This window comes from Nicotiana tabacum, chromosome 2 (assembly GCF_000715075.1).
Source record: "Nicotiana tabacum cultivar K326 chromosome 2, ASM71507v2, whole genome shotgun sequence".
In the NCBI taxonomy this organism is placed as follows: Eukaryota; Viridiplantae; Streptophyta; class Magnoliopsida; order Solanales; family Solanaceae; genus Nicotiana; species Nicotiana tabacum.
Window position 1 is genome coordinate 70,813,931 of NC_134081.1, and position 20,450 is coordinate 70,834,380.

Genomic DNA, 20,450 nt, shown 5'->3' on the forward strand with positions numbered 1-20,450 from the left:
ATTTTTCTTCGACAGTAAAAAAGAAACTTTAAGCTACACGCTAGGTAATTTATCTTATCTACTTTGGCATTAGTGCAAGAGTATCTCAGTATCTATGCAGGTAGAAGGTAGCAAGTGCCAATAGTTGAAGTGTGCACACAAGTTGGTTCTAACACCACCATTATCAATTAAAAAAAACTTTAAACTACTTTAAAATGTCAAGTTATGTGTGGAAAACATTAAGATACAAGTTTATATTACAAATATACAAGAGTTTTGCATAATCAACTTATTTTTCAATGTTACAGGAACAAAAGAAAAGAAAAGACAAACATGTAAACAACCGCATTTAACTGATTCACCCTTGAGTTTTAGATAGAATGACTGAACAAAACTGCCACTAAATATGAGATGGTCCCTCAAGTAGTTGACCTTTTTGGAAAGCATTTTTCAAATTCTTCTAGAAATGAACAATACATATGAAGTTCACACGTGAGGTGAAAAATGGTCACTACTTACTTACAATGCGAAGTATGACACAGCTCATCTCCAGCTTTCATTTTTCAAATGAACATCTTCTTGACAAATCAAACCATGTACACATTTCTTTTTTCTGTGGTTTGTCAAAAATCGTGCAACACTCTTCAATAAAAATTCAATGAATTAATTTATGAAGTATGCATTTAGCAGAGCCAATCATTCTGTTTAGTGGATCTTCATCTTGGTATTGATCTCTTTAAAGCGAGCTTTCAAACAACTTCACCAGTCATTCCCTTTTACCCTCTTGAATATCATCTTCTACATCTGAACTGTCGCTACCTTCCTTCCTATCCATTTTGATAAGACTGATGTCACCTTTAGGAGTTTCTTTGCATAAGGATTCAGTTTCTTCGTCGTCCTCTTCACCCCTCACATCAGAGTATGCATAACTAGAATGAAAATTGTGTGCGTCAGTCAAAAGCAATAAATGGTAAAAGGTTGAAGGGTATAAAAATCCAGAAAACTGAATCTTAAAAACACTCTAAAACATTTCGCATCTAGTTAAAATGTCTGGCTGTAATTTGAGAAAAGAAATTTTCTGCCTTCCAACAACATGCAAAACTAGCTTCGCTGTATTGTTACCCTGATGAATTGCCACAGTTTAAAAGACTGGTAACTTTTGAGAAATGGTAAGTTTTAGAGATTGGTAACAGTTGGAAGATCCAAAATCGATATTGTGTCTGGAAAAACATGGAGCAGTTGTGAGCTTTTGGATATAGGTGTTGAAGACATAATTAAGTACTCTCCAACAACTTAAGCGTTTAGATGAGATTGTCACACACTTCAGCATAGTATCAGAGCAGGCAAGGTCCGAGTCTCACCGCCACCCAATATCAAAAAGAATTTCCACGTGCTTGGCTCATCAAAAAGATCAAGCCCGAACATGAGTGGGGCGTGTTGAAGACATAATTAAGTAAATAAAAGCGTGTTCTCTAGCAGCTTAAGCTTTTAGATGAGATGGTCACATACTTCAACAATGGGATGCATTCTCTTTTTCAAAATAATCTGTATGTTGCATTCAATCTTTCAGGCAATAAATACCTAACCATATTTTCTCTTCCTTCACCAAATGCTTTACTTGATTACGCAAGATAAAAGAACAAAGGCTACTTATAATTGTTCCAGAATACCTACCGTTGAGAGCTCTGAGATGGTGCCCATAGGTAGCAGATGACACACAGCAGTCCAAATGCAAGAATATCCCAGAAAGCAGTGATGATCCAACCTCCCTGCCACCTCTCATTGAAGGGATCTGTTGCTTTGAAGTAAACCTGCAGGAAAGGAACTAGATGAAGTAAGATTTTGCAGGTTGCAAGAATCCCCACAACATTCATCCAGAATTAAAGGGAAGGCCATCAACATTCAGCATACATATTATTCAGAATACTTGGATATGATGATGGGGAAAAATGAAAGAGAATATACCAACCAAATGGAGCTGGTAACAGCAGTAAAGCTTCTTCTAAAACGAATTCCGTCTCCCAGGCGATTACTGGTGCCATAGATCAAACAAATCGGTACTTCTTTTCTATTGATACAGTAAATCCGAACACATAAAGCCCGCATTTCTCCCGTTGCCAACAGTGGCTTTTCCACGTGGAGAATCAAACCCCCAATCTCAGGGTTGTAAGTGGAGGGTTTTTTCAACTAGGCTATCCCTCTCTTGTCAACAGACCATAGAAGGAGCCTTCAAGGAGAAGGTCTGACACAATGAGTTTCCCTCCCTGAAGAAGAATAGCAACCACAAGGGCATACACTACTTACAGCTTACTTGGCAATAGTAATTGTATTTTACCCTCAGTTCATCCTTTTTATCAATTGATTTTGAAAAGTATTGCCAAATTTCAGATGTTTCCCTACCACTTCCTCCATGGCTAGGGTCTTGACCACAAGTAGTATTTCTTTTTAAGAGGATTGCGCACATAGGAGTGTTACCATGTGATTAAGGTATCACTGGCGCTAGTGTAGTTTGCTCAACATTTATTGTTTCCATATGAAAAAAGCAATTATTAGAACTCAGTGCAAGATAGATATCACTATAATAATTTTTGCTTTTTAAGATTACACCAGCAACCCTCGACCATAGTCACATTTCACAAACTTTACATCAAATATATTCTGCAAATTCCTCATGTAAGAAATTGGTTATGACAAACTGAGAGATTTAGCTAGCGTTTGGCCATAGATTCCCAAATTTATTTTGAAAAATTTGATTTGGGTGAAGTTTGGTTTGAAGATGAAAATGTGTTTGGACATCTGTTTTGGGTGAAGTTTGGTTTGAAAAAATATGAAACATGACTTATACCCACAAGTTCTAAAAACTATCACAAATACCCAACAATACCATTATCAATAACATTCATTATATTATCGCAAACCATAGTCCTGAACATAAATAAATTTGATACAAAATTATCATTTTTATAATGAACTATATGATATACTATCAGACGAGACCGAGAAGACGAAGCAACATCGTTACAAAATAATAAATGGTGGGCTCTTTTATAAAATACAAAAGTTTGAGGCAATTTTAAAAAAATATAATAGTGATATTTTGGCCCAAAACCAGTTATTGAGCTGGTTTTGGGTTTTGGGATTTGGCCAAAATGTAGGCAAAATCTATGGCCAAACATGTGTTTGCCAAATAAAACCCAAGTTTATTTTGGCAAAATTTATGGCCAAACGGGTCCTTAGTATACCTCTAGCGGGGATGATGTATGTGCAAATTAATAAGGGACTTCCAGTTAGCTGGCTGACAGAAGAAATACTATGGAACCGGTTTCTTTTTTCCCCTAAACAAAATACATTTGAATGCTGAAACTTAGGGTACAAAGTAGTCATGACAAAAGAAAACTACTAATTCTTTTTGGATTACCTGGAACAGTATATTCTTTTTTTTTTCCCCTTTCACAAATCAAGAAATTACCCCAAAACTTGCACACATTTCAGATCTGTTGAAACAACATTGCCAAGTCCCCTTAAAATAAAAATTACTGAGAACCCCCTTTAGAATTAATTACTATGTCAAAGTTGCATAGCTCATAGTAAACAGGTAAAATAGTAGAGCGCGACAACGAGACAATAATGAAATCTTTGGTTACTTCTAATTCAATACTCTCTGGCTATCAAAAGATAAAAAGTCTAGTAATTCAGGTGAAATATATTAGCTTTATTGACTACTATTGATTTTACAACGTCTCTTGGAATTCTTCAAGAATTCTTCTGAGTCGATGACAGCCTCTCAGCGCCAAACAAACTGACCCTACCCAAGCCTTTTCCAGGCAAAATCACAGCCAACTAACAAGCTTTAATCAAAACAACGGGACCGTATTGTTCCGTATAAGAGATTTCTAGCTTCTCCTTTCCGCTTCACTAAATTAGTTAGCCTAGAATGCCCGAAATCGCGTTCTAAATGCACCATTCCTATGAGAAATTATGACCTGAGTATCTTCCAGAGATAAGTCAACAATTGTTCACTTATCTGAAAGAATTTATTCGTCTCTTAGGTGGCATTGTGTTGAAAGCACAAGAGATTTGAAATAATTTTCAGTAACTACCCTGATAATAACTACACAGTTCAAATTTCACTTCTGCATCAATTTATGTTGAAGTTTGTGACCATCTCATCTAAATGCTTAAGATGATACACGGAGAGCACACTTTTATTTACTTAATTATGTCTTCAACTCCCCACGCTCCACCCCACCTAATAGGTGGCGGTGAGATGCAAACTCAGGACCTCTGCATGCTCTGATACCATGATAAGAAATGGACTTTGGGTCTAACTCAACACCAAAATCTAGCTCATGAGATGAAGAATTGCCCAAGACTATAAAAGGAGACCAAATCCACATTCCACAACCGATGTAGGGGAACTCAACAAACCCCTCCTCCCCCACCCCACTTTTGCGCGCCCAAGCCTGCCAATTGGAGCGCGGACAACATAATATGAGGGCCGAACATCGGATAGCCAAGAATTGTGATGGGCCTAGCTCTGATCTATGTTGAAGTGTGTGGCCATCTCATCTAATGATCTAAAAACTTAAACTTTTAGAGAAAGTATATTTTTATTTACTTAATTATGTCTTCAACAGTTTATATTTCTAGATGGATTATCAGTGATGTGTTATTGGAATGTAACATTTGTTCTATTTCACGATGTCTTTTCCTCAACCATATACATCATTCACCTCTGTGAACAGATGCCAGAAACAGAAACAGCATTTGCATAGACGAGAAAACTTTTGCGACTTCTTTGTGCTCAATTTTGGATAAGGACTGAAACTAGAGGATGCACAGACAGTGAGGCAGCGCAAGGAGTTTGCTCCTGCTGTATTTGTAACTCACAGAAATAAGCAGAGAAGAAAAGAACGAGTCTTAAGAGTTATTTATCTATTAAAAAAAAGTCACAAGAGAGATGTCATTAATATTTCGATTTTACGAAAATATCGATTTGGTATTTTCAGGAAATCACAGCAGAGAAGGTTCCAAGAGAAGTGTCATTAATATTCTTCTCGATTTCATGAAAATACTGACTTGATGATTTCAGGAGGTCACAGCAGAGAAGCGGTAGTCTGATCAGTTAGGAGAAAGAACAATCTCTAAGTTTTTTAAAGCATTAACCATACACTTCATCTATTACATAAATCTAAAATCATTCGCTACAAAGAGAAACATTGATGAGTGTCGTGATAGCACATATTTCTAGTGAACGAGATGCCACCCTTAAGGTATGCACTCTTTTTTGTACTTTTCACAAAATCATTTGTCCTTTCTTTTAACAATATCACGCCAACCTCTTTATTTTCTCGTAAAACTACTAAATGCTAGGTTTTGACATGTAAAAATTTCCCAAAGAGAAGAAGGGTCACTACCCAATAAAAACAAATTTCATTCTTCGTAACTCTAATAGCATCTCAAAAGTTAATCCATGTCTTCTATCTCTTTTCTCCCAATTGGATCTTGAATGCAGTGAAGGGTAATCGTGGAGAGAACAGATGATGATCTGGGTATTAGATGTGGTGAAACTAGTTTTCTGGGGTAGTATTTCCACGTTAATCTGGTCAACATTTTGAGCAGATATATAGCATATTGGTGGTTTTGCAAGCAAAAAGAGGTTATGGAAAAATGGATTGAAAAACGAGAATAGGAGGCAAAAGTACAGCGGGTACAAATATTTGGGTTGCAGAATGCAAAAAAACTCTAGAGAATTACTTTAGTAAACATTCTGCAAGAGCCTTCACTACTCAGTAGATGTTTTTCTCCATAAGTGGTAATATCTTCAGGAACTTTTTAAAATACTTTTTCTTATTTTGTAATAGTAGTTTATTTGCAGCAAGACATTTAGCGAGCCTTTTAAGCAAGGAAAACACAATAGAACCAATCTCTATACCTACTTAAACTCCATATCCATGACGCAGTGGACCGCACCTCAATCCATGAAAGTCTTTCAAGGGGTATATATATGCACATGTTCAAGCCACTTTAAAGCATTAAGAAACAAGTTTACCAAATTGTGACAATTTAGTCTTCAGAAAAGACAAAAAAATTGTGGAACAAGCCTCATGGCGATCAAAATTAAACAGACCCTATTGATTTAACTTATATGCATCAAATACAAACCTCGTATCCTATCCATGCAACTGAAGCAATGACAGTGATTGCTAATGCATTTGAAAATTGTCTGTAAATATCCAACTTCACAGAACTCCTCTTTGCCTGACAAAAACAAAATCTTGTGAGACTCAGATATTGTATGAAAAAAAGGAGATGAGACAAATGCAAAATGTAGTTGTACACAAATTCAATACAAACAGTAAGATGATACCTGCAGCTGCTCCAGTGTCTTAGAAAGAGAAGTGAAAATCCATAAGATCAAAAATGCATCTAATAATGCATCAGGAAGGACCAACAGGACTCTTGCCCGCCCTGCAATGTCATTTATTGTACCAACATATTCGGTAATGTTTAGCAGTATAGATGCCACAAAATAAGTTATTCCAAGAAGGAGCACCTTAGTGGTGAGACCACCAAGGGTAGGACGAACAACACCATAACCCATTGAGATAGAAAGAATAAGAAGGCGTGATACAGTTCTCCTTATAGCTCCAATTATAACAACCCAAGTCGTGAGTCCCACAGGCCTTGTACCAGTATTGTTGAAATAAGCATAATCAAAGTACCAAAATATCATCTCCAACAACCCAAGGGCAATAACCCCAGTGATGCAGTATTGGAGCGGCAGAACGTCCTGCCGGTATCTGACATACTGAAGACACCAGATTCCAGCAAGAAGTATATATGCTACGGTCATTATAGCATAAAACTTCATTAGGGGTGACATTCGACCAGGCAAATATCCATCAGGATTTTTCCACACTGTCCTTCCAGACACCTTCATTCCCTTAAGCTTAGGATCACATGAGATGAAGAAGAGATTATACATCCCAGTCTTTTTTATGTAAACCTCCTTCTTCTTCAATTGGGCTGATAACTGCCTTCCTCTAAAGTTTACATTCAACACCATCGGCCAATTAGCATCTGTTGCTGAAGGTGTTCTAATGACTTCCCCTTGTTTGCAACCTTCAAGTTTAGCAAGATCAGCGGTGCAACAAATGGACCTTTGTCCACTATATGGTGAACCACCAATATTGTCACGGTCTGCAGCCTCAAATATTATGATCTGAACCAACCCACTATTATATGCCATAGTTGGATTCCGGTTTGCAGCTGCTTTACTTCTCCAAAATGTGATATTATCAAACCTATATATGTTCAAATTATCAGATACTAATGCAATAGGTTACAAACAATGTCACTGAGCCAAAAAACTAACAGTGATAACTGTGGCTTGTTTTATTTTTCCCACAATCTAATCACAGAGAGCTGGTGCAATTCACTATGTTCAGCTCGCTCTCAGACATATAATTTAGAAAAATCATTCTACTGTATTGTATAATATTTCCCGTTGACACCGTCGCTTTCCCACTCAAGCCATTATATTAGGCCTCCATTACTAATATAGCACTGATCAAGCCAGTCAAACAACTTCAATAACTAGCCCATAGCTAACTCTAAAATAAGATACTCCCTGTGTCCCATTTTATAAGGCACTCCTACTATTTAGGAACCAAACAATTTCTACATTTGATTATGATGTTTTAAACATTTCCAAATATTTTAACTATAGAGATTTGTGATTTATAGAGGTCTGTGATTTCTAGTACTTTTACATAGCTTCTAATTAGTGATTTTCTTTTTGGGCCGGGCAATTAACGTCTGAATTCACACCAAAAATGTGTATGTCTTGACTCTTGTACATTCTTTTGGGACTCTCATACTCCTTTTCATGTCATTCTTTTCGGGACAGAGGGAGTAGCTAATTTGCTCAAACTATTTGAATTAACTATAATCTTGACTCAACCTCCCAACTTCAGATTCAAGGGGAGAGAAACCCTGGCACTACGGCACCAGCTTGTTTGATATGGCATCTCTTGGAGTTTTGTATTTGTAAGATTGTGCCTTCAGCATGACAACTCAAAAATTCATCTTTCAGTTTCATTCCTTAAATCGCTCCAACATCACAATAGATCATCAGGAAATTTGATAAAAACATGCAGACCAAATATCAGTTTAGATCTGACCATTTTTTCCATAAAATTTACTGGCAATCTCTCATATACATACATAAACCAGCAATCACGTATCAACCAGCTGGAGGTGGATCTAGGATTTAAAGTCAGTGGTTACAATGTACCTAACATATATACATTACAACAATGTACAAGGGCGGAGCTACTCTTGTCCAAGAGGAGTCATTTGACATGTCTTCACCATAAAATTACACGATGTAGGTAGTTCATTTTTTTCTTAATGTATATATAGTATATGTTCCCACTTGTGGGATTACACTGGGTTTATTGTTGTTGTATATATACTATATGTTGAATCCTCTGGTTTCTTCATGTGTTTACTTTTTTATATTTTGACTCCCTTATTTAAAGTCCTAGCTCCGCCACTGCTGCATATATCAACCAGCTCAGTAGTTACAGTGTATATAACATATATACATTTGCAATTATGAATCAACCAGCTACAAAGGTGGATCCTAAAACAGTGCAATATTCCTCTTAGTATACATAATTTTAAATTTTTCTGTAGATATTATACACACATAAGAATATTATTTTTTAATAAGAATGGTGACTGAGCTCAACTAATCTACAGTTACTGGATACCTGATATAAGACAGTCCGTCGTGGGCAGAGGATCGAAATGCGCGACGCGGCGGAGGAATGAAGCGGGAGGCGGCGACGCCTTCACTTCCGCCGGAGACAAGGTAAGCATTTCCGACTTCTCTAAACGGATCTCTGTCGTAGGTGTGAATTGAGGATTCTACTGATCTGAAGACTGATAGTAATAGTAGTTGTACTAGTACAGTGAGTAAGCATTGAACTGAAATAGTAGTGCCCATGGATGAAGGCGCAAAGCCAGGCGAAGAAATGAGAGAGAGGAGAGAGAATAGATCGGCAAGTTTGGTGGAGGTTAGAGAGAGAGAGAGGATATCGGAAATTTAAATCGGTTACCGGTGACGATGTTGGTTTTTACGCGCCTGTGAAGCGCGTGGTGCAAGTACTGGATCTGGTTGCAATTAACAAACGATGACACGAGTGCTTATCGGTTGTTGGCGGCTTATGCTTAAAGCAACGTACTCTCATTTTTTTGTGTTATTTATTGTCCAATTTTATGTGCTACAATTATTTTTTTAAAGAGTTAATCTTTGTATATTTAAAAATAGTTAATTTTAAACTTTTCATTTCTCATTAATACAATAATTTATAACCTCATAAATACTTATAAGTTATTTTAGATCACAATTTTAAATTTTTCTTTCTTAAACTTTATATTTGATCAAATATGCTATATAAATTGAGATGGAATAAGTAATATTTTAAAATTATATTATAATTATGATTGCACGGGAACTCCTGCTGTAAGTAACTTTTTTCACTAGACGGGGGATTGAGAATAAAGAGTTGAAAATGGGGTATCGGAAATCAAACTAACACCTATCACGTAGAAGACTATTATGTTACTCGGCTAAACTTATAAATTGGTCAAACTGATTTTTAAGTATTTTTTGGTTTATTTACGTATTTATTAAATATCAATCATATCATAAATTGGTCAACCCCAACTTATGACTTTTGAGCTTATAAGCACTTTTAGTTTGACCAAGACTTTTACTAGTTTATCCTTAATAATATTTTCTAATTCACAAAATACTTTTCCCAAAATAAATTTTCTAACTTTCTCTTCATTCCATATTCATTATTCATTATTTTCTTTACAAAGAAACTTTTTAATTTATAGTAGTATTTTGTAAGGTTTTTAAGGATATTTTAGTCATTTTGACAAAAGAATAACTTCACATCACTATTTTAGCAAATACATTAACTGTTTATTATCCGTTTTAGCACTTTTATCCAAATATATAAATGCTTTTTTAAAAAATCAGTTTTAGCAATTAAAAATATTTTTCAACACTTCAAACTTATCAGCTATTTACAATCTGATATTACGAACGGGCTCTCTCTATATCAACAAATTAAAAGTTTCGTATGATTTGTATAAATAGCTATGAGTTTGAGTCAAGGTCAAAACTTACTCGAATTGAGTATTTGCACAAAGTTAATAGATGCATGACATGTATTACTAATATCTGTTTCACTTTATTAAATTAGTTTACCATAATATAATTTAGTGTAAACACTGTGCACGAATAAATTTTTATCATTGAATTAATGATTTCTAAACAATATGAGTATGAGGAGATTAGAGCTTTCGAAGATGCAATTGAGTTTATTAACTCTAATGTAACGATCCGATTTGTCGTTTTAAGAACTTAAGCCCCGTTCGGCGGCATAAGGCCCTGAGCAGCTTTGTATTATGTGTATTGACTTGCGTGCATCATTGAATTCAGTTACTGGATGATTCAGAGTGATTTGGGACACTTGGTCCTTAAAACAGAAGCTTAAGTCTTAGGACTTTGACCGTAATCGGAACTGTATGAGGACTATTCCGGAATGGAGTTTCGTCGGTTTCATTAACTCCGTTGGGTAATTTTGGACTTAGGAGCATGTCCGGACTGTGAATTTGAGGTCTGTAGCTGATTTAGGCTTGAAATGGCAAAAGTCGAATTTTTGGAGTTTTGGACCGGAAGTGGACTTTTTGATATCGGGGTCGGAATGCGATTCCGAGAGTTGGAACAACTCCGTTATATTATTTGGGATTTGCCTGCAAAATTTGACGTCATTCCGGGTTGGTTTGATAGGTTTCGGCTCGAGTTTTAGAAGTCGGAAGATTTGAAAGTTCATAAGTTCGATTCGTGGTGCGATTTATATTTTCGGCGTTGTTTGATGTGATTTGAGACCTCGAGCGAGTCTGTGTTAAGTTATGGGACTTGTTTGTGTGTTTAGACAGGGTCGCGGGGGGGCTCGGGTGTGTTTCGGATAGGCTACGGACCATTTCCTTCTATTTTTGAACAGCTGGTTCTCATGTCTGATGTCCTTCTTCGCGATCGCGAACATCCTTTCGCATTCGCGAAGTGTCTCTGCTGACCGCCTCAATTTCCTTCTTCGCGTTAGCGTAATACGCCTCGCGATCGCTTAGCTCTGCACATTTTCTTCATCGTGTTCGCGTCCCCCAGTCCGCGTTCGCGTAGTAGAAACCAGGCCCTAAGCACTGGAGGTCGTTACTCTTCGCATTCGCATAACTCCTTCCGCAATCGCGTAAGCCTGCCTTCCCCCTTCTTCGCGTTCGCGTGCCGTTTCACGCGTTTGCGTAGCCCAGTTTCTGGGCCGTTAATTTTTCCCTCTTCGCGATTGCACTGTTCCTTACGTGATCGCGTAATGCATTCCGGGCAGTAGCCATTTCCTCTTTGCGACCGCGATGCTTTCAGGCCTAGGCAGAATATAAGATTTCCAAATCGAGGGTTAGGCCATTTTTATCACATTTTGACTTATATAGCTCGGTTTTGAGCGATTTCTTGTGGGTTTTTCAAGCAAATCGATTGGGTAAGTGTTCTTCACCTAGAATTTATTATTTTCATGATTCTATCTTTATTTTTATCATTTAATTTGTGTTTTGAGTTGAGGAAAAGAGTGGTTTTTGAAGAAAATTTTCAAAATAAAAAATCACGATTTGAGGGACGAAATGGTATCGAAATTTAGTGATTTTAGTATGGTTAGACTCGTGAGTGAATGAGTGTTCGTATTTTGTAACTTTCGCCGGTTTCCGAGACATGGGCCCCGCATGTAATTTTTGGGTTAATTTCGGATTTTTATTAAAAAATATAGTATTTTCTTATGAGATTGATTATATAAATTTTGTTGAATGTATCGAATTAATTGTGACTCGATACAGGGATTTCGGAGGCCAACTCACGTTGCAAAGGCACAACAGAGTAAATAATTTTACGGTTAGAGGTAAGTATCTTGCCTAACCTCGAGTGGGAGAATATCCCCTTAGGTAGTGAGTCATATGTGTAATTTGTGTAATTGAAAACTATGTACGTGAGGTGACGAATACGTACTTGGTTTATATGTATAAATTTCATTGATTAAAAATCCTTAGACGCCCTTATGTATTAAATTGGAAATTTTTGGCACTTATTAAATCCTCTATTTGTCATGCCTAGATCCTTGTTTGTTGAAATTGTTTTTACATGATAATTTAGTATGATTGCCACCTTGATTTTTATGTGAAATATTATTTTGTTGAATTGTTCACTTCCGAATATTTTATTAAGATTTTGTGCACATTATGGTCGAGCCATGAGCTCCTTATTGTGAAAAATAAGGTATTGTTGATTTTTGTGGCAAGTTGTGATATTTGAGTACTTGATGTGCAATTTGTGATAAGTTATAATATTTGAGCACCTGATGTGCAATCTGTGATAAGTTGTAATAATTGAGTATTTGATGTGCAATCTGTGATATGTTTTAATATTTGAGCACTTGAGGTGCAGTTTATGAGATGTGATATTAGCACGTTATATTGTGGGAGTTATGTTTGGGTATTTGCACGAGGTTTCTGCCCTGCTATTATTACTATTGATTTATGCACATGCGGCGTGACAAGGCAGCCTATTTATATATATATGTGGGTTTGCGCATGTGGCGAGACAAGGTGGGAATATTATTATGCGCGTGTGGCGAGACAAGGCGGACATTTACTTTATTATTGCACACGTGACGAGACAAGGTGGGCTATGCCGGGGATTGATTTGTGATGACTTATGATAGCCTGAGGGCATTATTGTTGCTGATATTTATGATTTGGGAATACCAGGCGGTACCTCGGAAGTTTCCTTTGTTGATATTTTTCTATGGTTGCATTTGCCTTTGGTTATTTTATTTTTTTGCGATATGTAAATTCGTGTGTTCTTCCGTGATGTATTATTTGATTTTATTATGTGTTTTGTATTCCTTGTTGTACTGTGTTGGCTTTGGCTCTTTGTACAAGACTCTGCGGATTTGTGTTTATGGTTTTTACTAATTTTTGAAATTTGAGTTGTTTCGAATAAAAGAAATTGCTATTATGTTTTAATTTAATAAATTTTACATCCAAATTAGTAGTCATCGGATGCTTCATTTTAATTGAAATATCATTTTCTTCACCCAAATGAGTTCAAAAATAAATTCATTTCTTTGATTATTTCTTACTTGGTTTAAAATTTGTAAACTTACTTTATTGAAAATAAATTGATTTTGCGGATCTTATATACATTGATATATTGGCACGTGAATTGTCCGTGCAGTTGTGATATGAAATGTGGGCACGAGGTGTCGTGGTTAAATGATGATGACATTTGGCACGTGAGTTATCCGTGCGGTTGTGATAGAGAAATTGGCACGAGGTGCCGTAAAAATATGAAAGTGGGCTAAGACCCGTATTTTATGATTTTGAAATGTTGTGTCACAGGGTGACTTTTATTCGAAAGATATTTATTTGAAAGAATTTTATTGAAAGATATTTATTTGAAGGAAAGAGATTTATTTGAAAGATATTTATTTGAAGGAAAGAGATTTATTTGAAAGTATTATATCCTGAAGATTTCTATTTGAAAAACATATAGGGGAAAGATTTATATTCGAAGGACTTGATTAATTGGTTGTATTTGTATTCATTCTTTGTTGCGCAATATTTATGGTGTTCTTGTCACCCTGCTGTGTATATCACTAGTTGATTATTGTTGTCATCATTGTTATTTGTTTCCTATTATTTTTGCATATTATATTGTACAGGTTATTAGACTAGTGAGTGTCTCGACTGTACCTCGTCACTACTCCACTAAGGTTAGTCTTGATACTTACTGGGTACCGACCGTGGTGTACTCATACTACACTTCTGCACATTTTTGTGCAGAGCCAGGTGTTGGAGATATCGGACTCGGACAGAGTTAACGTGTGATCGCAAGGATTCAAGGTAGAGCTGCTTGGTCGTCGCAGTCCCTTGGAGTCTTTCTATTTTATTGTACTATTAATTATTAATCAAACAGTATTGATTATTCGATCCTTGAGATTATTCCATGTATTCAGTTAGAGTTCGTGACTCAGTACTACCAGTCTTGGGAGGTTGTATATTCATATTTTTTCCGCTGTTAGTTTTGATTACCTATTTAATTCATATTCAAAAAAATGGCTTCAAAATGTAATTTAAATCGGCTTACCTACTCTTAGAGACTAGGTGCCATCACGACGCATGTGGTGGGATTTTGGGTCGTGACAAGTTGGTACCAGAGCTCTAGGTTCATAGGTTCTACGAGTCACGAACGAGTCTAGTAGAGTCTTGCGGATCGGTACGGAGACGTCTGTACTTATCTTCGAGAGACTACAGAACTGTTAGGAAATTTTCACTTCTTTCATTTCTGTCGTGCGAATTTGTTGATTGTAGAATTTGAGCCTTTGTATCTCTATTCTCTCACAGATGGTGAGGACACGTGCTACCGGGTTAGCTGAGTAGACATCCACACATACTGCTAGGGCTGCAAGGGACCGGGGCCGAGGTAGAGGTCGAGGAAGGGCACGTGCCGCGACAGGAGCACCTGTCAGAACAACAGTTGAGTAACCGCCAGTAGCTCCAGTTGGGGGACAGGTACCAGAAGCACCTATTGTTACCCCCAGACTTCAGGAGACTTTAGCACAGTTCCTGAGTATGTTTGGTATATTAACTCAGGCGGGAATGATCTCTGTTGCACCAAATATTTTGCAGATTTGGGGAGTAGCTAAGACTCCTACCACAACTCCAGAGCAGCAGGTTCACGTTGGTCAGGTTCCAGGGGAAATACCGGTACAACCTGTTATTCCGGTTCGGCCTGAGGTCAGGCCAGAGGCATCAGAAAAAGAACAAAAGAGACTTGAAAGGTTTAAGAGGTATAGTCCACCTACTTTCAGTGGCACAGCTACAGAGGATGCCCAAGAATTTCTAGAAATTGTCACTGTATTCTCTGCACCATGAGTATTGTGGAAGTGAGCGGAGTTGCCTTTACTACATTTCAACTGTCAGGCGCAGCGTATCAGTAGTGAAATATCTATGAAGAAGGTAGACCAGACGATGCAACACCACCAACTTGGGCTCAATTTTCGGAAATGTTCTTGAAAGAGTTTGTTCCCCAGACTCTCCGAGATGCGTGGCGCACAGAGTTTGAACGGTTGCGTCAGGGCACTATGACAGTGTCAGAATATGCTATCAAGTTCAGTGAGTTAGCCCATCATGAACCTCTCTTGATTCCTACAGTTAGAGAACGGGTCCACAGATTCATTGAGGGGCTCTATTATGATATTAAAATATGCATGGCTCGAGAGTTGCAAACTAATACTCCATTTTAACAAGTAGTGGAGATTGCAAGGAAGATTGAGGGTGTTTTAGGCAAGGAAAGGGAGTCTAAGAAGGCCAAGAGGTCTCGAAGATTTGGAGGGTTCAGTGAATTTTACTCTTCAGTTAGGACCCATTATAGCGGAGGCTCGAGCAGTCGGCCAGCTCAGTCCGCACATCAGATTACTTTGAGTGCTCCAGTAAGTTCTTACGATGCACACCGGCACGGGATTCCTATAATGGTTATTCCAGTTATCCGGCACAGACTCAGTACGAGCAACCGCGACCTCAGAGGGGTTGTTATGAATGTGGTGATACTAGGCACATCATGAGAGATTGTCCCAGACTTGGGAGGGGTGGATTTCATCAGAGCACTCAAGCTACAAGCTTTATTCCAGTTAATACACCACGTACACAGTCAGTTAGAGGTGGAGGACAGGCGGGTAGAGGGCGCCTAAGAGGTAGAGGCCCGAACTGTTGATATGATCACTATGATTTGGCTTAGGCCGATACAGCAGATGGTGCTGTTACAAGTACGATCCTGATTCTGTTATAATAGGATATTTTCTTTTAATTTGATTCGTTTTTGAATATTGAGGTGAGCCCTCCTATTATGCTCTGCTTATGGGTGAGCTTCGTGAATTTTGTGACCCACTTATATGTTTATCCCTGTTGGGAGATTTGAAGATGTGAGCCCGTGTCTGTCATTTAATTTTTATACACCATTGAGGGCTATACGTCCAAATGTAGTTTTGATTTTTCATTACAGTGGGTTTAATGTGTTTCGGAATAATTGATTCCATTTTTTATGAATTTTATGCCCTACCGGTATGAGGTTTCATTATGTGTTGTGAAAACTGTTTATGAAATATATTGAAAAGAAGAAAGAAAGAAAATTAAAATTTCAGTTGGCACAATGTGCAAAATACTTGTGATTCGGAGTTGAGGACGGGATCCTTGCATTTTTATATGATGTGAAATATTTAAACCGGGATACAAGCCACGATGAAAATTATATAAGGACGAGGTCCTTGTGGTGAAATATTTATGAGTTTAAAATTCTCCCTATGTAAAATTTAATTTGTACAATAATATTAATAGGGAGTTATACCTGTTAGGCTTATTTGATAATTCTTGTATATTTTCTGTGCATATTCAGCCATTTTCGTGCTGTAAACATTGAGTTTTAGCCTATGAGATGAGTGCCCAGGTAGCGTTAAATGTGACTCATTAATCCGAGTAAGTAATCATGAGGTCTTCATGCCTCACATTCTGTTATCAGTGTTGTGAAAATTCTAAATGAGGTGGTGGTTAATATGAGATTAATTGATGATGCTGGAATTAATTATGAGCGACTTTTAAGACCAGAGATGTGGTGATGAGTATACATATGATGTGCTTCATGTCCTGATATCATTGTGATAATGCAGTGCTTGTAATGCTGAGATTAGTGTTATTGATATATACATTGTGGTGTTTTGTTGGGTTGTGGATGTGTTGTTAGGAGTTGTTTTGGTGTTACTCTGGCAGGTGGATAGGCCCAATTACAGGGGAGACTCTGCCGAAATTTCTGAAAAATTTGGGAGTTAGTAAAATTTGGAGGATTGAGATTTTCAAAGGAAGAGATAAGTTATGTTATGTGTTTGAGGGCGAATGATCCTAAGCGGGGAAGAATGTAACACCCCAGAAAAATTTTGAAGTACTTCAACACTATCAAGAAAGTTGATGTGTGCGTAGGCACGAGTTGCTATAGCCAGTTGAGACTAATACCGTGCGTTGATGTAAAAATCAAGCCTTTTGGAAATGTTTAGAGTGTAAGAAATTGGTTTTAAGGTTTATAAATATGGATAAAAGAAATAATCTCAAATGAGATGGTGTTGTCGGGCTTATCTCAAATGCGGTAACGTGGGATCATCCATGGGTATATGCGAAATAATGCACTCAGTAATTTTATGTCATCAGAATAATTCTTGGCACGTTCGAGGACGAACGTATGTTTAAGAGGGGGAGAATGTAGCGACTCGACTTATTGTTTTAAGAATTTATGTCTCGTTCGGCGGCATAAGGCCCCGAGCAGCTTTGTATTATGTGTATTGACTTGCGTGCATCGTTGAATTCAGTTACCGGATGATTCGGAGTGATTTGAGACACTTGGTCCTTAAAACGGAAGCTTAAGTCTTAGGATTTTGACCGTAGTTAGAACTGTGTGAAGATGACTCTGGAATGGAGTTCGGTCGGTTCCGTTAACTCCGTTAGGTGATTTTGGACTTAGGAGCGTGCCCGGACTGTGAATCTGAGGTCTGTAGCTGATTTAAACTTGAAATGGCAAAAGTCGAATTTTTGGAGTTTTGGACTGAAAGTGGACTTTTTGATATCGGGATCGGAATGCGATTCCGAAGTTGGAACAACTCCGTTATGTTATTTGGGACTTGCCTGCAAAATTTGACATCATTCCGGGTTGGTTTGATAGGTTTTGGCACTAGTTTTAGAAGTCGGACGATTTGAAAGTTCATAAGTTCGATTCGTGGTGCGATTTGTATTTTCGGCATTGTTTGATGTGATTTGAGACCTCGAGCGAGTCCGTGTTAGGTTATGGGACTTGTTTGTGTGTTTAGACAGGGTCTCGGGAGTCTCGGGTGTGTTTCAGATAGGCTACGGACCATTTCCTTTTATTTTTGAACAGCTGGTTCTCGTGTCTGATGTCCTTCTTCGCGATCGCGAACATCCTTTCGTGTTCGCGATGTGTCTCTGCTGACCTCCTCAATTTCCTTCTTCACGTTCGCGTAATACACCTCGTGATCGCGTAGCTCTGCACATTTCCTTCATCGCGTTCGCGTCCCCCAGTCCACGTTCGCGTAGTAAAAACCAGGCCCTAAGCACTGGATGTCATTACACTTCGCGTTCGCATAACTCCTTCCGCGATCGCGTAAGCCTGCCTTCCCCCTTCTTCGCATTCGCGTAGCCCAGTTTCTGGGCCATTAATTTTTCCCTCTTCGCGATCGCACTATTCCTTACGCGATCGCGTAATGCATTTCGGGCAGTATCCATTTTCTCTTTGCGATCGCAGCTCCTCTTCCGCGATCGAGATGCTTTCAGGCCTGGGCAGAATATAAGATTTTCAAATCGAGGGTTAGGCTATTTTTTTATCACATTTTGACTTATAGAGCTCGGTTTTGAGCGATTTCTTGTGGGTTTTTCAAGCAAATCGATTGGGTAAGTGTTCTTCACCTAGAATTTATTTATTTCCATGATTCTATCTTTATTTTTATCATTTAATTTGTGTTTTGAGTTGAGGAAAAAAGTGGTTTGTGAAGAAAATTTTCAAAATGAAAAATCACGATTTGAGGGACGAAATGGTATCGGAATTTAGTGATTTTAGTATGGTTAGACTCGTGAGTGAATGGGTGTTCGTATTTCATAACTTTTGCCGGATTCTGAGACGTGGGCCCCGCATGCGATTTTTGGGTTAATTTTGGATTTTTATTGAAAAATGTAGTATTTTCTTATGGATTGATTATATAAATTTTGTTGACTGTATCGAATTAATTGTGACTAGATACAAGGATTTCGGAGGCCAATTCATCTTGCAAAGGCACAACAGAGTAAATAATTTCACGGTAAAAGGTAAGTATCTTGCCTAACCTCGAGTGGGGGAATTTCCCCTTAGGCAGTGAGTCTTATGTGCAATTTGTGTTATTGAAAACCATGTACGCAAGGTGACGAGTACGTACTTGGTTTATATGTGTAAATTTCATTGATTAAAAATCCTTAGACGCCCATATGTATTAAATTGGAAATTTTTGGCACTTATTAAATCCTCTATTTGTCATGCCTAGATCCTTTGTTTGTTGAAATTATTTTTACATGATGATTTGGTGTGATTGCCACCTTGATTTTTATGTGAAATATTATTTTATTGAGTTGTTCACTTTCGGATATTTTGTTAAGATTTTATGCACATTATGATCAAGCCATGGGCTCCTTATTGTGGAAAATAAGGTATTGTTGATTTTTGTGGCAAGTTGTGATATTTGAGCACTTGATGTGCAATTTGTGATAAGTTGTAATATTTGAGCACTTGATGTGCAATCTGTGATAATTTTTAATAATTGAGTATTTGATGTGCAATCTGTGATATGTTGTAATATTTGAGCACTTGAGGTGCAGTTTATGAGATGTGATATTGGCACGTTATATTGTGGGAGTTATGTTCGGGTGTTTGCACGAGGTTTCTGCCGTGCTATTATTACTATTGATTTATGCACATGCGGCGTGACAAGGAGGGCTATTTATATATGTATGTAGGTTTGCGCATGTGGCGAGACAAGGTGGGAATATGAGTTTGCGCATGTGGCAAGACAAGGTGGGAATATTATTATACGCGTGTGGCGAGACAAGGCTGGCATTTACTTTATTATTGCAAACGTGGCGAGACAAGGTGGGCTATGTCGGGGATTAATTTATAATGACTTATGATAGCCTGGGGGCATTATTGTTGCTGATATTTATGATTTGGGAACACGAGGCGGTACCTCGAGAGTGCCCTTTGTTGATATTTTTCTATGGTTGTATTTGCCTTTGGTTATTTTATTTTTCCGCGATATGTAAATTATTGTGTTCTTTCGTGATGTATTATTTGATTTTATTATGTGTTTTGTATTCCTTGTTATACTGTGTTGGTTTTGGCTCTTTGTACAAGACTCTGCGGATTTGTGTTTATGATTTTTACTGATTTTCGAGTTTTGAGTTGTTTCAAATTAAAAAAATTGCTATTATATTTTAATTTAATAAATTTTACATCCAAATTAGTAGTCATCGGATGCTTCATTTTAATTGAAATGTCATTTTCTTCACCCAAACGAGTTCAAAAATAAATCCATTTCTTTGATGATTTCTTACTTGGTTTAAAAATTATAAACTTACTTTATTGAAAATAAAATGATCTTGTGGATCATATATACATTGATATATTGGCACGTGAATTGTCCGTGCAGTTGTGATATGAAATGTGGGCACGAGGTGTCGTGGTTAAATGATGATGACATTTGGCA

The 20,450-nt window shown here is 37.5% G+C and overlaps 1 protein-coding gene across 1 annotated transcript; it reads right to left on the reverse strand.

Annotated features, from left to right (window-relative positions):
- Positions 1-209: 209 nt before the first annotated feature.
- Positions 210-9,237, reverse strand: LOC107785863 (uncharacterized). The gene is made up of 5 exons (XM_016607255.2): positions 8,760-9,237; positions 6,350-7,286; positions 6,145-6,240; positions 1,654-1,790; positions 210-908 (listed from the first exon to the last, which is right to left on the reverse strand). Exons 1-5 carry the CDS (start codon positions 8,993-8,995, stop codon positions 746-748), a joined length of 1,569 nt encoding a protein of 522 aa, XP_016462741.1. The 5' UTR covers positions 8,996-9,237; the 3' UTR covers positions 210-745.
- Positions 9,238-20,450: the final 11,213 nt, after the last annotated feature.